Source organism: Acomys russatus, chromosome 24 (assembly GCF_903995435.1).
Source record: "Acomys russatus chromosome 24, mAcoRus1.1, whole genome shotgun sequence".
NCBI lineage: Eukaryota > Metazoa > Chordata > Mammalia > Rodentia > Muridae > Acomys > Acomys russatus.
Window position 1 is genome coordinate 2,427,419 of NC_067160.1, and position 24,310 is coordinate 2,451,728.

Consider the following 24,310-nt stretch of genomic DNA (forward strand, 5'->3'; position numbering starts at 1 on the left):
GCCACCCTGCTCCCTCCATCATGGGAGCCCAGTGCTGAGGAAGTCCCTGCTAGGACCTCAAGTTAGAAGTTCTAAACGTCACAGGCTAGCTGACCACACTGGGGTCAAGCGCAGCACCTGGAGGACTGTCCCAGCACACAGGACACAGGCTGGAAAGGAAGTCCCTCCCTGCGCCCCTCGTCAGGCCCAGGACAAACACCAGCCTCAGAGGAGCTAAGGCAGCAAACTGTCGTCTCACCTGCCGCCTTCTAGCCTCTCACATGAGCAGGAGAGCTAAGGACAAGGCCTCCCGAGTTATCCACACCAGGCCCTACTTTCACCTCAGCCCAGGAGCACATCCTTACCTTCACCTCAGCCCAGGAGCACATCCTTACCTTGGACCCTGATCAGATCTTTTTCTTCTTTAGCTTCAGGGCTTGTAGCCAGTTGGGTGATGATCCTTCTGACCTGGAAAGTGCAAAGTGCAAAGGTCACAAAAGCAAAGTTTAAAGAAACTGAACAAGGTGAGACTACCTACACTCCCATCAGAAGAGGCAGCTTAGGGTACAGGGGCAGATCTGGATACCCCACCCCACCTTCTACCCTACCCCCCAACCTCCCAATAGCCCATTTAATATGAAGCAACTCAACTTCCTCTCAAGCTCAATTTTCTACTTCTGGAAAGTGAGTTTCCCCTTCTGAGGATAATACCTGAGGTTCAGGGAATACCTAGAGCTCAGTTACTTACCCTGAGGATTTTTCTGGCTTCGGGGGTAACGTGAGGGGCTTCCCTAGCCCTGGGACCTTGCAGGACTTTGAACGCTGGACGGAAGACTCCTTCTGGCTTGATTTGCTCTCTGTCACCTCCCCCTCCTCGGCTGAGCGGTTCCGGGAGCGAAGCTTGGCCTGGGAGACACAGGTGGAAGATGGACAAGCAGCAAGATTGAGAAGGCCAGGCCTTTACCAAAAGGGTGCAGTCCCCTGAGCTAGGCCTGGATCCCTCTATAGAGATCTGCCTCCCGCAGAGCTGATCCCCTCTCCCCAAACACATTGGAAAGATTACTAGATGAAAGGAATTCAGTAAGATAGGCTGAACCAAGAGTGGTGACTTCCCACACCTATGTTTTCACTTGTCTGTCCGCACCCCAGAGGCAACTCCTGTGCACCTACCTCAAGGCTAAGAGAAACTGCTTACAAGAAACCCTGCCCAGGCCACCTCCCACTCCCAGTCACTGCCAGGAAACAACGCTGCTGAACAGCCCAGCCCCTGGCTGCACTGCCCCTTTACACGCCTTCACCAGAGCCACTCATGGGCATAAACTATGCCCAGCCCCCACCCAGTGCCCTGGAAGCTCTGAGGTAAAAGAACACGGTGGTCTTTCTTACACTGAACCCGGCACACTGCACAGAGTTGAGCAAGGACCAAGGGGACCTTACAGAACCCTCCTCAGCACAATAAAAAAAAAGATGGGAGAAGGGACTTGTGGGGATGGATGGATGGATGGATGGAAGGATGGAAGGATGGATGGAAGAATGGATGGAAGGATGGATGGATGGATGGAAGGATGGATGGATGGATGGAAGGATGGATGGATGGATGGAAGGATGGATGGATGGATGGATGGAGGGATGGATGGAAGGATGGATGGGATGGATGGATGGAAGGATGGATAGATGGATGGAGGGATGGAAGGATGGATGGATGGAGGGATGGAGGGATGGATGGATGGATGGATGGAGGGATGGATGGAGGGATGGATGGAAGGATGGATGGATGGATGGAAGGATGGATGGATGGATGGATGGATGGATGGAAGGATGAATGGATGGATGGAGGGATGGAAGGATGGATGGATGGAAGGATGGAGGGATGGTGGATGGGAAGGATGGATGGATGGAAGGATGATGGATGGAGGATGATGGAGGATGATGGATGGAAGGATGGATGGAAGGATGGATGGATGGATGGATGGATGGATGGAGGGATGGATGGAAGGATGGATGGAGGGATGGATGGATGGATGGAAGGATGGAGGGATGGATGGATGGATGGATGGAGGATGGATGGAGGAATGGAGGGATGGAAGGAAGGATAAATAGAAATGCTGGGTTCAAGGCTGGCAAGCCAGATGGCTGGAGTGTGTGTGTGCAGAAGGATCAGATGGTACCTTCAAGGCTGATGGGCTCAGGCCAGGAAAGAGGTTGACTTTCAGCCCTTTGGTGCCCAAGGACATCCGTGTCCGGCGGCTCTGAGGCTCCTCCACCACCTCCTCATCTGAAGATGGCACCCGAGAAGACCTTGGCTCTGTAAATATCAGGGGAAGGTTATCACAACCTGAGCATCGTGCCAGACACCACCCTTGCCCACACACGGCCGGACACTGACACAGACTCCATTCAGTTAATACACTGATCATACCTGTTGAATCTTGGAACAGCCGAGTATCCGAGTCTGCTGTCTCTGACAGGCCCAGGGTGCCCCCAGGCCGGATGGCTGGGGCCCGGTGGCCCCGCTTACGCCCTAGGCTGGCACGACTCCGATACATGGCACTATCGAGGATCTCGGTGTCCTGCTCAAAACAACACCACCACCATTGCTGTTGCCCAGCCATGGTCCAGCTCCATCCCAGAGGAGCACCTCAACATCACCCCCAGGAGTTGATGGCTGCTGCAGTTTCTTGTTGCCTTGAGGCACCTACGAACTGTGTCGGTCTCCCTTGACTGCTCAGAAAAGCTCTGAGATTGGGGTTTGACCCACACCCACATATCCTGACTCTTCCCCCACCGCTCATCCACCACAGCACACGTTCACCCTCTACTGACCTCTATGAAGGAGAAGTCCTCGCTGGGGCAGCTGGGCAGAGGTCCTCGGGGAGGCCGCCGGGGGGGCGGGGCTGACCCCTGCTCCTCCTGCCTAGGGCCCCTTGTAAGACTCCAGCTGCCATCCACCTCATCTCCCTGGCTGGCTTCACCATCGGGCTGAGGCCTCGAGGAAGGCAAAGGGTCTCCGCTGGACTCCTGGGGCTCCCCTTGGCCCAGCACCCGCAGTGGCTCCTTCTTCCTCCAACACAACCCTGAGTCCTGAAGCTACTGATTCCCTTTGTGAGGTTGCCTTAGAGCTGCTGGCTGCCACTGTTCCCTCCAGAACAGTGGAGCCAGAAGGTGGAGAGCGAGCCAGGCACCTGCTGGGGCTGCAAAAGGGATAGGCAAGAAACCAGAGTCATTTTCCTTTAAATAAGACCACAGTTCTCTTCCCCAAGGCATAAGCCACACAGAGACAGGGCTACGCCTACTTGGTTGCTTAGAAAGTCCTGGTCCACATACTACAGGGTGGGTATCCGTTACCAAATTGCCTGAGTCTGGACTTTTCCAAGGTTTAAAATATTTGATAACGCAAGATCTCTTTGTCAGTGTGTGTGTGTGTGTGTGCGCGCGCCTGCCTGCCTGCCTGCATCTGTGTTGGCATGTCTGTCTCCAAGGACAACTTTTAGGAGCCATTTCTCTTCTTCTACCATATGGGTCCCAAAGATCAAACTCGGGACAGTCAAACACTGACAGTAAGCACTTTTACTTGTGCTGCTCTCTTTTCCTTTTGAAAGGATTTCTCACTGGCCTGGAACTTTCACCGAGTAAGCAAAGCAGGCAGGCCAGGAAGTCCCAGAGACTACTCTGTCTCTGCCTCGCTGGCACTAAGATACAACTGTTCACACTACCACATCTAGCCTTTCTATTGTCTTCTGGGGCCAAACCCAGGTCTGCAGGCACTTTCCTGACTGAGCTATCTCCCTAGCCTATAAGGAGCTATCTGGATAACAAAACCTGAAGAAAAACTTCCTTTGAGTCTCATACTGACCTTGATCATGCAGATTTACGGTCATTTTATGGTAATTTTGGTTTACCTGCACTTTGTGACTTGCCACGGATACCATGCATGGATTTCTGTATAATATCATGCTGTGCTCAAAAAGTTTCAGATTTTATGGGACTGGAGAGATGACTCAGTGGCTAAGATTACTGAAAGCTCTTCCAGAGAACCCAAGGTTCAAGTCCCAGCACCCACAGGACAGCTAACGACCATTTGTAATTCTAGTTCCAAGTCATCCGACACCCTCTTCTGGCTCGCACAGACAATGCACACACATGGTACCCAGCTATACATGAAGGCAAACCATCCATACGCATAAAATTAAAGAATGTGTAAATCTAAAGAAAACGATTTTTAAAAGTTTCAGATTTAGCCAGGTGCAGTGGCTGTAATCCCAGCATTTGGGGAGGCAGAGGCAGGCGGATCTCTGTGAGTTCGAGGCCAGCCTTGCCTACAAAGCATGTCCAGGACAGCCAAGGCTACACAGAGAAACTATGTCTTGAAAACCAAAAACAAAAAAGTTTCAGATTTGGGGTTTTGGATTTTTGAGTTCGGAATGGTACCTGTACCCATGCCCTTGCATGAGTCTCTTCCCCTGCAAACACCCCGTGCTCCTCCCAGTCACCAGGGCAGGAGAATAAAAAGCTAAGCCTGACAGTATAGGATCCAACACGCAGACATTCCCAGGAATAGCACTGCTACTGCTGCCCTAAGTTTCTGTGGTTCAAGCTCCACTTGGGAGCATCTGCCTGGATGGCCACACTTCCTGGGACAAGCCAGAGCCTGGCCCATCTGTTCCCTCTGAGCTCACACAACCCTTCAGGCCTGAGAGCTATTGACTCCAACCTAGACCAGCCCTCACCTACAGTTCCAAGCACCTTCGAGCCTGTGTGTCTGTCTCCACTGCCTGTGGGAACTCCTCAAGGGCAAAGACAGGCTCCTTTTTTGTCTCTGTGGCCCCAGCATCCCTGACTCAAAGATGAGACCACACAAACGTTTGCTGAGTGGCAGGTAGGGTCACCTTGGACTTCGGCACAGCAGAGTATCCTCTGCCCAGTGCTCCTCCAGAACAAGGCACAGACACCAGGACAGCACCACCCACGCTACATCCAGCTGCCCTCCCTAAAACATGCTCCCTCACCACACACACACACACACACACACACACACACACACACACACACACACACACACACAGAGCACAGAGCACACAGCCGCACCCTAACACACTCAGGGGTAATGAAAGCTATCAGACAATGAGCCTGGAAGCCAGGCTACTGAGTAGCCAATGATACTGTAGAAAGAATCATGCAGGTGAGTCAGTCCTGAGCAGGAAGATGAGACGGGGACAGGGAAAAAAATGTGTCAGTCTGTCCTTCCATAAGCTGCTGACAGATGGAAATGAAAGCAGCATAGGAGGGAGAGGGGGATGGATGAGGTGGCAGAGGCTACAGTACATCAAGACAGAGGACTCAAGAGCAGACCTGGACAGGAGCCAAAGCCAGCTCACCCTAAAGCCAGCTCAGAGTCAGGGAGGTGGCAACCAGATGACAGCAAGTTACCCTGCCCAGCCTGGACAAGGCAGCTGAGGGGATGTGAACCAACTGAGAAGGCAGAGAAAGGCAGTTAGGGACTCTGCTGAGCAGGCTCTAGGAGTGGTGTGGAACATGGAGCCGTGGAAAGTGCAGTGCATACCCACCCAAGGGCCTCTGCCTTCTGCATCTGAGAAGCGTCCCTTACTGAGAGCCCAGGGTGTCCACATAGGACTTCCTGGCAGGACAGGAAGGACAGGAACCTGGGTGCTGAGCCTGCTAGGCCTACAGAGACATGTGCTCTGCCCTGCACCCATGCCAACCTTGGCCCAGAGTCACATGCTCAGTCCAAGCCTCTGTTTCATCACCTGTTAAGTGGGAGTCATAAAAGTCCAGAACATCGCTGGGCTTACGAGCTTACAATAGGGACAGACGTGAATTGTTGGGACGGTCCTCATTCTGTAACAGCCATTCCTGGCCTGAGGAGATGCTTCACCCAACCCTTCCACATGCACTCTCATCCTGGGCCACCACCCAAACTGCCCACCGCTACCCTCCACCACTATTTCTAATGCAAGTACCAGGGACATATTTGCAACATGTCCAGGTGTTTAAGGCTCTGAGACCTAGAACGCAGGGCACCAGAACTGGGGTGATGCATCTTTCTTGGCTTTGATGCCAAAGAGAAACACCGGGGCACTCAGAAAGGACAACAAAGTTAAGCCCCACCGAAACAGAAAAGAACTCACCGTCATAAGCAGTGGGAACTTGTGTAAATCCTACTCCCCGCTCAGGGCCCCCCGTTTCACCATCCCTGAAATGAGGGGGCTGGACTCAATGATCTTTGAGTTTTCTTGGAGTATTATGGGGGTCCAAAGGGCAAGAGCAAGGAATGACCAAGAAACCAGAAAATAAGGATCCTGTAGCAGCTCTGGCACTCATCAGGATGCCATGGATGGCCCTAGTTCCAGAGTAGCCACTCAAGCTGTGCCCCACACCGCCACCTCCATGCTAGTTTGCCGTAGCTACTCCTGCCTGAGGTCCAACCCATAATGTATCTGCTCAACAGAAGGACAGCAACAAAGATGTCTCCGAGGGGCCTCCCTTTATGGACACTTCACGTCCACACTTGCAAAACAGATACAAACGCGGGTGGCTAGGTTTGTTGTTGTTGTCTGGTTGTTTGCTTGGTTTTGTTTTAAGCAATTACCACGGGAGAGGCAGGTTTGTATTCACCACTGTGCGTGTGTTAGCCTTCCTCATGAAAATCCCCAAGAGAGCCTGGAGTAAGTTCTCAACTTATATATGAGGACATGGGTCCTGAGATGACAAGGCCACTGCTTCAGGTTACTTGCCTGAGGTCACAGAGGAGGGCAGAGAAGGAGGGCTAGCCCCAAGCCAGAGTGCTCGGACCCATTCTCAAGGACTTCCTGACACAAAGGAAATCTCCAAACTTTTCTTGAAAGATAAGCATTCCAGACTGTATTAATTTCCCCGTGTCAGACACTCCTAGCACTAGCTTACCAGACTGGCCTTAGTCAGGTGAGTCCGGAAAACTCTGCTCGCCTAGAAAAGTCCTAGATAAGGTATTAGAAACAGAGTCCTATGCTTGGCCACAGAGTACACAGGTCTTTCCAAACATGGCTTCCTTTAGGGCGTGTGTCAGAAAAATGTGCCTTCCACACAGGCCCTCCCAAACAATGGTTTCCTTCCAGTTGTGGAAGAAACAATGAGGCGCAGCTGCCTGTGTTTGGGCTAAAACTCTAAGCTCTGGTGACAACACTTGTTGGATCGTGGTAGCATGTCCCAAAAAGCATGGGTGCTTTGGGGTGTGGAGGCTCAAGAAGCCTCACCATCAAAGCCATCGTCCTGCTGTCACTGTCCCGGTCAGTCTGCAAGGAGCCTCCTCCCTCATCCTAAATAATTGAAGAGGATGCCACTCCTCCTCCTCCTCCTCCTCCTCAAGAACCATCCCCAGTGGGGCAGAGGGCAGAGCCCCACTCTTTCGTAATCTGTTTTGAATACAGTGGCCACACCTGAAAGTAGATGACAGAAGGAAGTCAGAAGGGTATAGTGTATCTATCCTCTGTGGCCATAGGCAGGTCACCCCATCTCTCAGCCTGACAGAAGGACAGGATCAAAACCCCTACCCTGCTACACAGGGCAGCCGTGAAGATCCACACAGCTGAGCACTTGGGGCCGAGTGGGCAGAGTCCCAGGAAGTACAATGAGAACAAGCGCGTAGAACCTGTGCTCCCTTGTGCCTATGCTCCCTTGTGCCTGTGTGTGCTCCCTGGGCCTCCCAGGTTAGCTGGTAACACGGAAGCTCCGAGCCCAGCAGCCAGTCCAGGCCCGCAGGAAAGCACCGGCCAGCGCTCAGATCTGCATATTCACAGACAGCTGCATCCCCTACCACTCCTCTCATCAGCCAAGCGGCCTGAGAACTCCCGTCTCAGCTCACTTCCTAACCCTATGCTCTCACCCTCGTCCACCTCCATGCCAAATGTCTCTCTCAACCCCCACCCAGCGCCTTCCTGGTCCCTCCTGCTCTCCTCCTGCCACCATCTGTGCCTTCCGCTCAGAACAGCCCCCACCCAACACCTCCCTCTCCTTCCCTTCCCACATGCCTGGTGGGAAGCACCCACTCTTGGGACTGAAAAAGGCAGGAAAACCAAAACCAAATCTCAGTGGATGAAAATGTTAAGGAAAGAGAGGCAATGGCCTTTCCATACCCTTTCCACAGGTGTGGAGTCACCCAAGTTGCTCTCAGAGCATCCGCTAAGACAGCCTGGCTGGTTCTTACCAGCCTGGACCCCATGAAAACTTCTCTTGCCCAAGCAGCACACCCAAATCCCAGCACTTGGGAAGCAGAAGCAAGCTGATCTCTCTGAACTTGAGGCCAGTCTGGCATACATAGTGAGTTCAAGGTCAGCCAGGGCCACATAAAGAGACCCTGTTCCCTCCTCCCCCAATAAATAAACAAGGAAAAGAACAAGAAAGAGGGCTGGAAAGGTGGCTCAGTGGTTAACAGCACTGGCTGTTCTTCCAGAGGTCATGAGTTCAATTCCCAGCAACCACATGGTGACTCACAACCATCTATAATGAGATCTGATGCCCTCCTCTGGCATGCAGGTGTCCATGCAGGCAGAGCTCTGTATACATAATAATAAATAAATCTTTTTTTTTTTTTAAAGAAGAAGAAGAAGGAGGAGGAGGAGGAGGAGGAGGAGGAGGAGGAGGAGGAGGAGGAGAAGAAGGAAGGAAAAAAGAAGAAGAAGAAGAAGAAGAAGAAGAAGAAGAAGAAGAAGAAGAAGAAGAAGAAGAAGAAGAAGGAGAGAGAACAGAAAGTTTGCTTGGGGCTGGGGGTCACGATCACAGGGCTGGGCCTTGGCTCCCCACAAGTTCAGATTCTCACATCACTGCTCTTCTGGGCTCTGAGACAGAGCAGGTTAGATCACCCAGCTCCCAACCCCTTGGCCAGACAACCGAGGTCACCACCCAGTATAATATGGGCTGTGGGAACCTGGGCCAAAACCACACAGACAGGGCTGCCCTCCACTACCTCTGTAAGCGTCCCAGCAGATCACTGGGCGTCAGAGCTTGAGGCCTCCAGAACTCACCAGAAACTGGACTAGGAAGATACCTCATTGGGCAAAGTGTTTTCCTCGCAACTATGAACACTTGAGTACAATCCCCACATCCCACACACCGGACACAGTGGTGTGTGCTTGTAATCCCAGCACTGGGGAGGCAGAAATGGGGTGACGCCTGGGGCTCACTGATCTGCCAACCCAGCCTACTTGGCAAGTTTCAGAGCAGTGAGAGAACTGTCCCCCAAAAGATAGACAGCGACAGGAATGACAGTCATTCCACAGGCACAGAAGCTTGTGTGTGTGTCTGCACACACTTGTGCACTTGTACATACATGCACACACGCACAACTCACCAGAAATCACCAAAGATGTGGCAGATTCCACTTTCTCTAGACACCCATAACTTGGTCATCGGGAAGGCATGAGTGGCAAAAGGGTGCCTCAAATTTTATGTTCATCCTCCAGAAAAGAACTCATCTAGGTCTTATGATTCAAAGTTCAACACAAAATATAAAATGTGGATTTGAACATTCCCAGCCCAAAAGGGCTCCGTTCTCTGAACACAAGTCCACAGGGAAAGCTGGTTTTCCCTCCTCAGAGATCACACAGTCCCTCAAAGCCCCAAGACAGAGGAGTGCCTTACCTGGCTCCCACGCTGGGCACCTCTCCTGTGTCCATTCCAGTGTCTTCAGAATGAGTCTCCAAGGAAGGTGAGCTGTCTTCGCCCTGTGTCTCTGTTCCACTTGTCTCACCAACCCCCAGCTCCCTGGCTTCCAGGGGGTCTTCAGTTTCCAAACCAGGGGACAAACTGCCATTGCTTTTAGGTCCGAGCTCTAGGTCGGGGCCCACTCTCCCCACCCCACACTCCCTGACCTCACTTGGGGCCCCACAGAGCCTGAGGTTCCGGAGTCCCAAGTCCTGGGCCCACTCCGTCTGCCCAACTCCACGGCCCCGTGACCCTCCTGACTCCAAGTCACAGGGCACCTCCAGGTTCCGCAGACCTAGATTGTCACCCCAGTCTGCCTGACCCACCCCAAGTTCCCTGGGCTCTCCAGGGCTACAGCCTGCCTCTGGGGCCATGTTTCTCAATCCGAGACCAGGTGTCCAATCTGCCTGTCCAACTCCACGCTCTCTTGACTTAAGGAACTCTCCAGCCTCCACACCTGACCAGTCAGGCTGCCCCACCCCACTCTCTCTGGCCTGGATGTTCCCTCCTACTTCTCCCTGCCCTGGCAAATCTCTGCTTCTCGCCTCCACATCGGAAGTCCAGTCCCTTTCCCCAGCTCCCATCCCCCTGGGCTCCTCAGAACCTCCAGTTCCCAAATGGCTGGTGAGATCTCCATTGTTCAAGCCCAGGCTGTCTGTCCAGCCCATTCGTCCCACAACATTCTCTCTAGCCTCGCTTGAGCCTCCAGAACTCACACAGCTAGACACTTCCAAGTTCCTGAGACCTAGCTGGTCAGTCCAGTCTACAGCCTCAGCCTTTGTCTCTCCAGGAGGCACAAAATGGCCACTTCCCATCTTCCTGGAAGGGCTGACGCAGGTAATACTCAATCTGTCGTCACCAATGATGCCAAACTGATAGCTGCTCTCAGTGCCCTCCACGCACAAGTCCCTGTTCCAGTCTTGCTGCTCGGGACTAAATGCTGACCCTGGCTGGGCTGTGACTCCAAAGCTGAACTCCCCAGGCCAGCCTCGCTGCCCTATCTGTTTGTCTTCCAAGCTGATGTTGGTAGGGCTCTGACTTCCTGCCTGCACTCTCCCCTGCAGCCCTGGGATCTCCTGGCTGGAGTCACCATCTTGCCAGTTGCCCTGGTCTTTCTGCCTAGCGGCTCCATCTGGCAGCTTGGGCGTACTAGGGCTCAACAGGCCCCCAGCGTCTCCAGCCTCCGGCTGGCCCACACCCCTGCTAGCCTCGCGAAACCTGTCTTCACCACTTGGTATCTTCTTCTCAAACTCCTCATCCTGCTGCTGAGCCTCCTCGGGGCTGAACCCGGAGCTCAGGGTTCGTGTCCCGAATCCTCTCTCCTGTGAACTGAGCCTTGAGCCGCCGCCACTGTAATCCTGTAACCAAGCACTCTTGCCAAACTCCTGGTCCTGCCGGGCTGTGGCTTGGCTGCCGTGGGTGTCAGGTAAAGAATCTCGCTTCTCGAACTCCCGGTCCTGCTCCTCAGTGTCCTGGCTGTCATAGCCACCGGAGAGGTCCCTCATCCCCAATTCTTGACTCTTCTCACCTGCATCCTGGCTGATGCTCAGGGATGTTCTCTTCCCGAACCCCCAGTCTTGAAGGCTTGCATCTCGGGCGCTGAAAGAACCCAAGGGGTCTCGCTTCCCAGACTCCTGGGCCTGGAGCTCCTTGTCACAGTTGGAGTAAGTGCCCTGGGAGTCCCTCTTGCCAAATCCCCACTCCGGTGTATCAGCCTCCAGACCTCGCGTGCCAAGCTGGGCTGGCTTTCCCGCTGCCCACTCACGGACAGGCGATTCACTGTCATCGTGGCCGCTGCTGACCACTATCGCCTCTTGGCCAAGGCTGCATCTGCTGACCCACTCCCTACTGCTGCCCTCCCCAGACCCTTGCCCACACTTGCTGATCCAGTCTCTTTTCCCAAGACCTGGGTCTCCACCAGGGCTCCGGCCTCCGACGCTGTAGTCCTGAGAAGCATCTGGAGACCAGCTCGAAGGACCAAAACTGCTGGGATGTGAGTCTGCTGCAACCCCAAATTCACTCTGCAGGTCTTTCTGGGACCAGCCAAGGAGTCCCTGGGAAACAGCAGAAGAAATAAAGAAGGGGGGGATAAAGGGTTGGGGGGGGACGGAGGGAGGGAGGGAGGGAGGGAGGGAGGGAGGGAGGGAAGAACGCTTAGAGTTAACCGAGATGGCAGTCATTCCAAATTGAGCATGGTGGCTACCTACTGTGTCAGAGCCCCACTTTGGCAGAAGAATGCTGTGTGACCTTGAGCAAATCACTTAACTACTCTGGGCCTAAGGATCATTCTTAGACAGGTAATTCCTATTATACGGGAGCTTTGTGGAAGGGTCAATCAAGAGCCATTTAAACAGCCTGGCACACATGGACACTCGGTTGGACAGTCCTGTGGTCATGTTTACAGCCCTTGGGCAATACCTGGCTAGTTGCCAGGAGAAATCCTGCCTGAAGGAGAGGCCTAAACACTGGACTGGGAGGAGGGGGCACACTGACACCGATGGGCACCTGACTTACAACTTAGCCTGCAAGCCCTGCGCTCTTCCAGCCCTCACAGCTCCCAGCTTCTTCTTTCCCTCTGTCCAGCCTCGCCCAGGAAGACTCCACCCTCAGCTAGCTCAGGAAAAGTCAGGGCACAAGGATCCCTGCACCCCCACCCAACTTTCCCTGACTCACCCCAGAGCCAGAGGGAGGGCAGGCTTGGGTCTCAGGGCTTCGGAGCCTGCCAGCCTCGTCCCGCAGTGCCGCGTTGGCCAGTAGCCGTTCCAGGACAGACATGCTGGCTTCCCTCTCCCCAGGCCAGGCCATGTGCCCCCCCCCACCTCCCCACTGACCACCCTGGGGCTTCTGGGTAAGCCAGGTACCAGGCCTGGGCTGGGCTGCTCCCCTAGCCAGGACCTGTCTGACGGCTCTGGCTCCTGCCTGTCCCGGCCTTGCTCCCCAGCTCCGGGAGCAGCTGCAGTCCTGGCAGCCCCGCCCAGAAGCCAATTGAGTCACCCACATCCTGGGACAGACACACCTACTGCAGGAGTCAGTGTGGTGTTAACCCCTTCCTCCTCCTCCCTCCTCCTCCTCCTTCTCCAAACTCCAGAGGGCCTGAGTGGGGTGGGGGTGGGGGGTAGGGGGGGTCCTCCTTGCCTCCAGCTCCACCCCAACCTATCCAATCCAGGACTGAAAAATATGTCTCAAAAGCCACCTGGATCCTAGCCCTTAAATGCAGAGGCAGCCTGGTAGGAGAAAGGGCATAGAGCCGACAATCGTCCTGGCTTAGGCCCAGTTACCAACTCACTGGGTAACTCTGCACAAGGCACCTCTTCCTCTGGGCTTCAGCTGCTGGTCTACCAAACAGATCTTGAACTCAACGGTCTTTCCAGTTGTAAAAGCCAACACTTACAAAGCATTTATAACGAGCGCAGCCGAGCCCAGTCCGCAGTGCTTTCACATGTTCTAACACATTTAACCCTCTCACTCTCAGAGTTACAGCCTATCCCAGTCATCACCACTTTACAGGCACAGAAACTGAGGCAGAAAGTATCTGGCTCGAGGTTACACCCGGGGAAAGAACTAGTAGAGTCCCCTGAGCCCAGGTGGCATACCTACACTAGCAGATGAACCCAGGCCCTCCAACTCTACCCAACTTTGCCTTGCATAATACTCCCAGCAGTAACAGGTTGACTACTTGGCAAGAGGCAAAGCTTTCTCCATTTCATTGGCTGGGAAGATGGCTACATAAGGAAGGTGCTTGTAGCACAGGCGGCAGAGCTCAGGTTTAGTAGAGTTTGCCATGTGTCGATAATCACTGTGATGGGGAGGCAGAGGCAGGAGGATCCCTAGTGCTCATTGGCCGGCTAGCTTAGGTAAATGGGTGAGCTACACGTACAATGAGACCACAGGATAGTCATAAGGTAGACAGAGATGCCTGAGGTTGTTCTAGCCTATGTGTATATACACATAAGCATGCACACCACACACACACACACACACATACATACATACACACACACACACACACACACACCCCTCTATGAAAGGACAAAGCTTACAATTAAGGTTCACTCCCAAGACTGCTCAACTAGTGAATGCTGGTGTCAGGACTAGAATTCAAACAGCTAAACCCTAAGCACCACCCTATGCAGCTCTGCTAGCAACTACAGAGATATGAGGTGTGGGTGCACAGCTGCCTTGAACTCTATGGTGTCCATGTTCAAAGAAAGAAGCCCACCCAAAGCCTAGCCCTGATGCCCTATGCCCACAGCCACCTTACCTCGGAGCAGGAGCTCGGTGACGGCATATCCTTTAGCTCAGGTCCGGCTGCTCGCCTTGCACTGCCTGAGTTGGGTGGTGGTGACGCCAAGAGATCATCCAGCCAGCGAGAACTGCTTTCAGGGCCCGCAGGCTCAGGGGACAGCTGACAGGGTTCCTGAGCCTCTGCCTGGGGCAGGGTGGTCTCTGCCCAACCTAAGGTCACCACCTCTTCCTCAATAGGCAATGCCTGCCCAGGATCAGGTACATCAACAAAGAGGATGCAGGGTTGGTCAGGGGGTGTGGGCTGCTGCTGTCCTAGCACTGGCTCTAGCACTGGCAGGGCTGCCTCCTTGGTGGCCAAAGTAATGGGGGACTCCTGCCCCGCCAGTGGCTCCTGGTCCTCATAGCTCTCCTCTGCCTGCAGTAAGGGTGTTCCAGATGGCCCCTCAACTGTAGAGGGAAGGCCAGCTGGGGACTGAGCCTGACTCTTTCCTTCATCTCTCTGGGCTAGGGACATGCCTGGGTCATTTCCCTGAACCCCAGAAATAGGCCTTCCTAGGCTCTCTGGAGCTGATGGGGCACCTGGTCCCAGCTGGGGCACTCCTTCTTCCCTGTCAGAGGGAGCCCAATTGCCAGCCTCAGCAGCCTCAGCGGCCTCACTGGCTTCTGTGATGGGAGATGGGGGTGGGGAATCCAGCCGCCATACACCTAGACCCGAGGGCCTTGTGGGAAAGGTCCACTCGAATGACTGTGACAAGCTCCAGGTAGACTCCGTCCCACTTCCAAAGGGACGATCTAGAGTGGACTGGCTCCCCTGATCTTGGGGCAGAGCAGCCAGTGAGCCTCCCAGCTTCCCTTGGTCCTGGCTAGGTGGCTGAAGTACCCCTTCTGAGAACCGGCGCTGAGCCAGGCTGCTGGGCCGGGGTTCCGCGTGACCCCTGGCTGCGGCCTCCTCCCCACATGGGAACGTTAGCGTAAGATCTGGCAACTCAGTGCCCTCAATCAGGGCTTGAGGCAAGAGGACCACCGGGGGCTGTCCTGCGCTGTGGTGCCCTGAGACTGTCTCCACAGAAGAGCTGTTGGGTCTGAGGGTTTCCGGGGCTACCTCAGCAGGTAGCCCTGAGCTAGGGGAATGACAAGGATGCTCATCAGGCAAGGCTGCACTAGGGGATGCGGGAGTCACAGGGGGACAGATGGAAGCCTCAGGAGCTGCAGGACTCGGAACTTCTGAGAACTGAGACTGGCAAGGAGAACTTTGGTGGCTTGAAAGCCAGGGACACTCTGAGGCTGGGACAGAGACTTTAGCAGGGAGGACTGGGCTGGAAGAGACTCCATGCTCTGAAATGGGGTCTGGACTCGAGGTGACCCGGGTCTTGGAGACCTGCAGAGAAAGGTCAAGAGTTGTCACTCACTTCTCGGCTGGGTCCAAGCTCACAGGGGGAAGGGCTTGGGAGGTGAACTCACGTAGGGCTTCTCCACCAGGTCATCACCCCAGAAAAGGTACCCAGCTTTATTCACTTGGCAGCATTCTCACTGTCTCAGTGGCTCGATCCCCAACCCAAGGCTGACCTAAGGGTCTCCTCCAGGAGACCTACAGTTAGGGGGCAAACAACACATGCCTTATACATGGAAGAAGAAAGGAGGAAATCTGACCATCTGGATATACAGGAAGGGAAGGGAAAGGGGCTTGCCCCAGAGGACTGCGAGGTCATTCCAAGCCCACAGCATCTCCTAAGACCATCATCAAGTGGAGGGATAGAGTCCCATCCTCTGCTCTGCACACCTGCAGGTCTCAGTACTACCCAAGGAAGCATGGCGGCAAAGAATGATGGAAGCCATGAAAAGCGCACGGCTTCTAGTGATCCTGGTCCTGCCTCCCATAAGCCGAACGGCTCATTCCCACAGGGTCTCTTAGGGCCTCGGGTTCCCACCTGTACTCCTGTGCTGATGCCAGCATCCACCTCAGAGTTAGACTTGTGCACATGGGCCCCGGGTATACAAAAATAAAAATTAAAAAAAAAAAAAAGCTGCTATGGTTACTGGGAGCAGAGAGAAAAGATGACATCAGGAAAAGGAAGGAGGCAGAGGTGGCATCAGGCCCCTGTTTCTCCCATACTACACTGCTTTGCTTGGCCCCGAACAAATTATACTGACACTTGCCCCAGCTTCTGTACCCTACCACTTGAGGTCATGACCCCTAGCCACTGCCTCATCATCAGGAAGGGGGAAAGAATTCTACTTCTTCTCCAGTCCCTCCACCGCAACCCCTATTCTTCTTTTCAATAATCTAGTTTCCAAACATGTACCTGAATGCCCTACCCCCTGCCCCCTTGTCAGCCTCCAGAAAAACAAGTATTCCTTGAAAACAGTATCCCCAGGATCACCGAAAGCCTCGGCTTTACAATCCTAGCATCCTTTGGTTCAGTGCCCTGCATTCTTCTGAGGTCACGCGTTTAGTCCCAGTCCTCCCCAGTAACTCTATCACCACTGCCCCCAGTCTAAACTTCAAGTCCGTCACCAGCCCATCCCATTTCCTATTTGTCCTGCTAGTTCTTTTTATGTTCCCAACTTTCTCATTCTTCAACCCCTCTGGGAGGCGAGGTCAGTCACCTCACTTCCTTTTCACAGCTCCGTCTCCCTTCCTAACCCTCAGTTCCCTTTTACCACATAACAGCTGCCTTGTACACAACTCTCCACACCCTCACTCTGCCCAGTGCTGTTCTAAGCTGCTTAAATGCATCTCTCTCTGCCGGCTCCAGAACCTGGGCTGCCAGACATGGCTGGGGAAAAACACAGCAAAGACGGCCGGTCTTCCTTCAGAGTCAGCGCTGCTCTACAACTGGCACTCGCTGCACTCCGGAGCCGCAACCTACTGCACTCACATGCTCGCTCGCACACTCTCCGTTCACTCCACAGACAACATATTTCCAAGTCTCTCCTCAAACCTCCAACACCTCCTCCCCAACCTCTCGAAGCTGATGGCCTTGCTTCCTATTCCCTGAGAACTGCAGCTTTCCTACCCACCACCAGGAGCCTAAGGGCTCAGCTCCCTTTCTGTGACCAGGCACTGTCCTTGCTCCAGGCTAAGGTCAACCCCTCTTCTCTCTCCAGCTTCACCGATTTTTCCCCCTCCCTACTGGATCACTCCCACAGTATACCAACTGCTCTACTTTCTTCTGTCTTAACAGAAAACGAAAGAGAGAAACAAAAAAAAAAAAAATCATGCTGGTCCCACATCTCTCTCTAGCTACCATTTGTTTCCTTCAAAGTACTGGTTCCCTTCACCATACACACCTTGCCTGCCCCACCTCTTGTAGGCTCAACCCAATCAGGCTTTCTCCTTCACACCCTGTACCTATTTGCCAAGGTCACTGAGGACCTCCCTGCAGCTAAATCCAATTGATGCTAACCGGAGGCGGCAGCCCAACTTAAGGTCCTGGCAGCCGCTGGCACACTCCTGCAGTCCCAGAGGCTGCTTGGCTTGGCCAGGCTCTAGAGCTGTTCTCCCTGTCTCCACTGCTGTGCTTGCAGCCTCTTCCCTCCAATGTACCACCTACTCCCCTGCGGACCCAAGTCTGTCTCAGCCACTATCTCTACACTGACAACTTCCCAAGATTTCCCCTCCAACACACTCACTTCCCCTAAATGTCACACTCTAGCCAATCATCCAATTGGCATTTCCACGTGGATGTCTAAAGAGCATCGTGAACTCAACAAACTCCAAAGCAAACTCCTCATATGGCTCCCAGCTATGCTTTGGCTTTTAACATCCCCCTTTTAGTAACTGGGAGCCTCACCATTCCAGTTGCTAAGGCCAAGTGCCCTGGGAGTATTCCAAGATCCTGCATGCTGTCTGCTTTCTTCCTCAGAAGAGACTCTGAATGTCCCCTCTTTATCACCTACAGATTCAATCCAGATCTGCAATGGCTGCCTCTAGGGTCTAAGCCATTATCATCTGTCACTTGGATCAGGCTAACAATCCTTTTGATCCCTGCTGCTAGTCTGACACCCCCCTGCAAGCCTTTCTTCACCTAGGAAGCAGGACCTCAGTCCCCTGACCACTAAGCTGTCAGATACCATTTCTTTACCTTCAAACTGCTTGGGGGCATCTTCTCCTTGCTCAAGCCAAAGTCCATAGAGGACTCCGAGCCTCTGTACCATCAGTCCTCACTACCACCTAGTTCACCTCTCACTGCACCCCCAGACCTCTTGGCTTCCTTGCCTCTGCACATGCTGAGCCCTCTGCCAAGAACGCTGTTCCGCAGGCACCACACCACTCGCTACGCAACCTACATAGTAAGGACTCCCCACTACCCTCACCCAGCATGTGGCCTTCCCAGTTCTCCCAGCATGCAACACCTTGTGCATCTGCCAATTCACAGGATGTCTATCTTAGTGCCTGCCTGCCTGCCTGCCTGCCTGCCTGCCTCTGGAAAGGGAGGTCCTTACAGACACAGTGCATATTTTCCTCTGACGTCTCAATGCCTAGCATACACACACAGACTCACTTGTCTATTCCAGGGCACTTGGGACAGCCTCTAGCTGAATGGCTCTCCAACCAAGGGCTATTTTTGACATAGTTTGCTCAGAAAACTGGGCTCCATCAGAGAGACGAGGGAATGAACAGGAAACCCAGACCATCCCCTCTTTCTGAACTCAGAAGTAGTTCAGAAGTGTAGCCAGGGAGGATTCCAGAGTCAGAGACGTCAGGTCCTGCCTCAGGCCAAGTGAGCTACTTAGCCTGGGCCCTGGCATCCTCAAAAGGGGCTGGCGAAGCCTACTAGCTAGAGTTCCCAAAAGGCCTAAATTGGCTCGCATGCCTAGGACACGGCCAGCAGCACACAGCAGGGCCTTGCTCAGCGCTAGAGCATAAGCATTGCTCCTAATCCTCATGTTCAGCAATACTTAGCCACCTAACTAGTGACCAGGGACACTGTCCTGGGAGGTTTTTGTTTTGTTTTTTAAATCTGAGTCTTGCTGGGCGTGGTGGCCCATGCTTTAAAACCCAGCACTGGGAAGGCAGAGGGAGGAAGATCACTGTGAGTTCAAGGCCAGCCGGGTCTACAAAGCCAGTCTAAGACAGCCAAGGCTACACAGAGAAACCCTGTCTTTAAAAAACCACCAACAACAAAAAATCTCAGTCTTAGAAGCCAGTCCCTGGGCAAGTCCACGGGCCTGAGTTTCCCCATCTAGACTCTGAGAGGATAGGAGATGATCTCAGATGATGCCCCAGCTCTACTTTACCACAGCTGTGCTTACCACATGAAGGCAACTCACATCGGTAGGTGGTTCAGAGCTAGCCAGCTTAGCCAGGTCCCCGTTCATTGCCAGGCTGGAAGTGAGGCTCCTGAGAGGAAGAGACAGAAGGGAGAGGTTAAAAACAAACAAACAAACAAACAAACAAATAAATAAAGTCAGAGTTAAGCTGGAAGGGCAAAGTGGCACAGGCCTCTAATCCCAGCCCTATGGAGGCAGAGGCAGGTGGATCTCTGTGAGTTTGAGCCTGGCCTGCAAAGTGAGTTCCAGGACAGCCCGGGCTCTACACAGAGAAACCTTGTCTCAAACCAACAACAACAAAAAAGTTGAAGTCCATCACAAAATAGAAAAGGGAGGGGGAAGTTATCCCACAAGCAAGTTTAACACTCACTCTAGGACCTATCCCTGAGCTTGGCCTGGGAGCACTAGGGCTAAGGAAGCGAGGTGATACCCACAAATCAAATGCCCAGGACATAGCTCCCACTCCCTTCCTATACACACAGGGTTACATTCCCGCTCTCTATATAAACAGCTCATGTGTGTCCAGATCCCTCAGAGGTTCCCACGAAGACAAGGTCTTCCTCTCCAAGTCCCTGAGGGGTTAAAGCTCTTCTCTAGCCAGCTTGTAGCTGGTCCCAGCAGCGCTGCTGATATTTCCTGAAGGATGGGGCAAGGGGGGTGTAGGAGAGGGATGATTTTCCAAGACTGACTCTTTCATGGATGGATGGAGGGATCTAGGCTGAGAAGCAGCACAGCCTCCCAGTAAGCAGCCCTGGGCTTGGGTATGCAAAGGTTAACTCCTCAGCAAAACCACCAGGTGTTTTCAGGTGAGAAAAGGGCAGGCTAGAGGGTAAAGTAGGGTGGGGTGGGGCGGGGCAGGGCAGGGCAGGGCAGGGCAGGGTCTTCAGTTTCAGCCCATACCACACAACAGGCCTGTCCTCCTGCAGTGGGACAGAGAAGGCAACCACTGGGCCTAACTATGCAAGCTTCATGCTGGTGCTCTCTTGCCCTAAAGCTCTGGGTAGCCAAATCCCTCACCTCCCTCCAGGCCCTGTATCCACTATCCCAAGGAGCAGCTCCCAGCCGGCCCTCCCTAACACGCAGGCCAGCTATGGGTAAGCAGTGAATCTGGGAAAGTGTCTCCAGACAGAAGAACTCAATGCAGAAATTAGCGGAAGCCTACCACACTCCTCACAGGCTAAGACTGTATTCTACAGAGTCCAAGGCACCCTCCCTGGTCCTCCCTTCAGCATGGTGCTCTGCCACGTGAGACCTAGCAGTTAAGATCACAGGTTGCATCACAGAGACTGGACCTCCAACCCAAGACCACGCGTGGACTGGATGGACCTAGGCCCCTCCACATAGGTAGCTGACGGACAGCTTGGTCTGCATGAGGGTCCCTTAGCAAGTGTAGTAGGGGCTGTCTCTGACCCTGTTGCCTGCTTTTGGACCACTTTGCCCTAGCTGGGCTGCCTTGTCTGGTGGCCTCAAAGGAAGAGGATGCACTTAGTCCTGATGAGACTTGATGTACCAGGATGGGTTGGTATGGGGAGGGGAAGTCCCCTTTTCTGAGGAAGGAGAGGGGCAGAAGGGGAAGAGGATGGAAAGAGTGGGGCCAGGAGGAGAGAAGGGGGGGGCTGAGATGTGAGATCTGGATATAAAGTGAATAAATAACGAGAAGAAGGAAAAAAGACCACAGGTTTTAGAATCAAACACATCTGGTTTCAAACTGAGAGGCTATAGGCAGTCACTTTGGAGCCCTGATTTTCCAGTCTCTAAAGTGGGCCTAACAGCCCCTTTTCCAAAGAGCAAGGACACTTATTCAATGGACTACAAACTAGTCTACGGAACACTATAATGCTCTAGAATACCATGTACCAACTCTCTAAAGAGAATTACAGTGGGCAGGGGATATAGCTCAGTGCTAAAGCACCTGCCTGGCATGTGCAAGGCCCAGGGTTCAATCCCCAGCACCGTACACACACACAAACACACACAGGACTAACACCACAATTTGCTACAGAGATGCTTTGGGAATTAACCTGGGTTTGCCTGTGCTTACATAACTAACCTACCAGTAGAGGAGACAGCCTAAACTGAAGCCCTCTTGCTCCCTAGCCTCTTCAAGATTTCAAGGAAATATGCAACCTCTTAGCCCTTACCTCTCCTCAGGGGTCTTGCTATGTTCTTCCTGGCACTCTGCAGGACCCTTGGCTGTCCCCTCCTGGGACCATCCTTTGGCAAGGGTCTTATCATCCTCCTCTCTGGGTCCAGGGACACCATAGGCCCTAGGGCCATATCGAGAGCTCCCATCATGGTTAAAAGTGAGGCGGGAGCCCCAGAGGCGGTCAGGGCTGGCAGGGATCTCCTTGCGAGGCTGCTCCATCTTGGCCAAAATCTCTTCTACTGTACTGGCTGCAAACCGCTCAGAGGAGGGGCGGAATGGGGCAGGGGCCTTCCGCACACCTCCCAGGGCAGCGCATCGAGCTGGGGGTGCCAAAGGGGGCAAGTCTTCTTTCCCAGCATCCTCTTTCCCAGACTCTTGGGGAACCTCTCCTCCAGCCTCACTTGTAGGCCTTGGAGTGAATGGGAGGGGACGCTTGCTGACACCATAGGGCTGAGGTCCTGCCAGCATGTTCATCTTCCGGGCAGAAGGCAGCTCAGCCAGGGGACCCCGAGGAGGCCGAGGCCCAACAGGCACCAAAAGGCTGGGTTTGGCAGGCAGAGCTGGCTTGTTGGGCAAGGCTGAGGGCTTGGGCTTGATGGGGGGCTTGGCCCGAAGGTCACCTGTCAAAAGGAAGGATTCATTAGGGACTGTCTGAAGAACCATGAGACATGAATTCTTGTGACTCCCGCTGCTGCACCAAATCTCCAGCCCTCCAATTTTGGATCCCATCTTGCAAGTCAGTACTCCTTACTCCATGAAGCCGTCCTTGATTTTTTTCCCACATCCCCACTACATAGCCTACCTTCTACAAACTCCTAAGTGTCTACCAGTTACCGTCTTAAAAGCCTGAAGTTATTCATGGGTGCTGTGGCACCTTATTTCTCTAGCATTCTATTTTTTAAACCTAGCACATGTTCCTATCAAATGATTTGAACGAGCAACCGACAATATTCATCTGCCTGGCGCCACCAAGTGCTCGGCCTAGGGACCCTACTCCTTTATACAGCTCCAGGTGCCAGATTCCCAGAGTGAACTTTTCATCCTAGTTGAGCGCCACATCTCCCCACAGCCCCTCTCCTCTTGTTCACTTCCGGGTCACCTCCTCTGTGCCATTCAGTTTGTTATCAGGAATGCAAACTTACCACTGACCTATGTCAAACAGAGGTAAATCTGCCACGGGAAGGAGGAAAGGAAAAACAAAAGGCCAGAAACCTGCCTTCTATACAAGGCATTCTAATGCCAAGTAAAAGACCTTGGAAATTACTCACAGCCACAACCCTTCTATAATCGAGCCTTGTGTCACCCACTCATTCAGCTGAGTGTTTAAAAAGTCTAGACACGGAGAAGGAAACGCACTCCGTTTCTCTCTCTGCGCCTCAGTGCCTCCTTTCCAAAGACGGCTCAAAGACTCTGCTTCCACACCTGTAGGAGGAACACCTCACTCTCACCAGGCACCGGGCACCAAGGCCCTTCAGCACGAATTCCACACTCTGCGGCCTCTCACCTCAACACAACTGTCACTCAGCTACCTGCCAGGACAGAATAGAGGTGCAGCCTCTACCCTCCACACCCTCCTCCCAGTCACCAGCCCCACCCTACACCCATCACCCATTGGTACCTGGCTCGGGGCCAACAGGCGCCAGCTCCTCCTCCCGCTCCTCGGGCAGTGGGGAAGCCATGGCTGTGCTCTCCCGGAGAGTGGATACTTTCATCACATGCGGCAGACCCTGCTTGAGAAATGGGAAGCCAGCCGGGTAAACACACGGGTGGCTGAAGACCCAGGAAAGGAGAAGGGAGAGCTGGCCGAGGCAACAGGCTTAGCCAAGGAAGTCTATTTCCAACCCAGGCAGTGTGGGAAGAGAGAACTGCAGGGGGAGGCCAGGGAGGTCCCCACAGCCACATCCTCAACTCTTGACACAGCTCTCGAACTTTTGGCCTTGAACGCCAAAAGATCTGGAGCATCGGGGAGCCACCTCCACCCACACCACCTCCAAGCTCCTTCCTGTGGTACCCTACTTACAGTTCCTGAGGTACCCCTCGTGGGTGAGGCAGCCCCACCAGAGATATCCACCCTGAGCAGGGCAAGAAGGCCGGAAAGTCTCCAGTCTCAGGAATCACCTCACGGAGACGGGAAAAACCCGCTCCTCCCCAACCTGGGGCTCCGCCCCATAGCCGGCCCCCCTCTTCCCATTCGCCTCCCTCCCTCTATGGCTGGGAGTGGCTCCCTAACCCCCTCTCCCCATTCTCCTCCACATCCCTGCTCCCCCCCTCCTCACTCCCTCGAAGCTGTCTCATCCAAACATGGGGAAATAAGAAATAAAAAGTAAACATCTGGAATACATTTTTTTTTCTCCCCTTTAATTTCTCAATCGTTTTGGCTTCAGCATGGAATTTGATGAGGTAAAGCCAGGGCCTAGTCCTGTTACCATAGCAATGGCCTCCCACTGGATTTCCAGGGCCTAGCCAAGGGGAAGGAGGAGCCGGCCCAGGATGGGCAGGGAGAACCGACTGGGCTTGATTACTTGGGGGTAGGGGGTTTGACCTGGAGGAAAACTCCCCGGGGGTTCCCCCCTTCCTGGACAGCCTATGACATGGGAATGTGTGTGCATCACCAGCCTGGAGAAGGGCCTACAGAAGTTTTGAGGGGTCAGAACAAATTAAACCAGATGACAGCCATATGGCAGTAGCCTGTGAGGGGGGCTTCTGGACATGGTGTTGTAAGATTTAACAGCTAAAGGGGTCTACATCACTTTAGAGCTGTGCGACCACTTCTCTAAGGCTGGTTCCGTATTTGAAAAAAACGGGGTATCAAGACCTGAGTTTCAAGCCAGACAAACGCATGCAAAATAGCAAGCACGGGAGCGATAAGTAACACTTGGCCGTTATTAATGTGGCCACATTCAGTGTGTCACCAAACTAACATCCTTGGTAACCATCTCTACCTCTCCCCCTACCCGAGGCTGCATTCCT

The 24,310-nt window shown here is 53.6% G+C and overlaps 1 protein-coding gene across 1 annotated transcript; it reads right to left on the reverse strand.

The window, feature by feature from the left end:
* Window positions 1-355: 355 nt before the first annotated feature.
* Window positions 356-23,070, reverse strand: Tnks1bp1 (tankyrase 1 binding protein 1). The gene is given in 11 exon segments (XM_051167103.1): window positions 356-447; window positions 728-885; window positions 2,148-2,284; window positions 2,399-2,549; window positions 2,803-3,015; window positions 3,017-3,170; window positions 9,613-11,729; window positions 13,937-15,298; window positions 19,195-19,264; window positions 21,336-21,960; window positions 22,959-23,070. Coding segments are annotated over 11 exon segments (5,142 nt in total). The 5' UTR covers window positions 23,053-23,070; the 3' UTR covers window positions 356-386.
* Window positions 23,071-24,310: the final 1,240 nt, after the last annotated feature.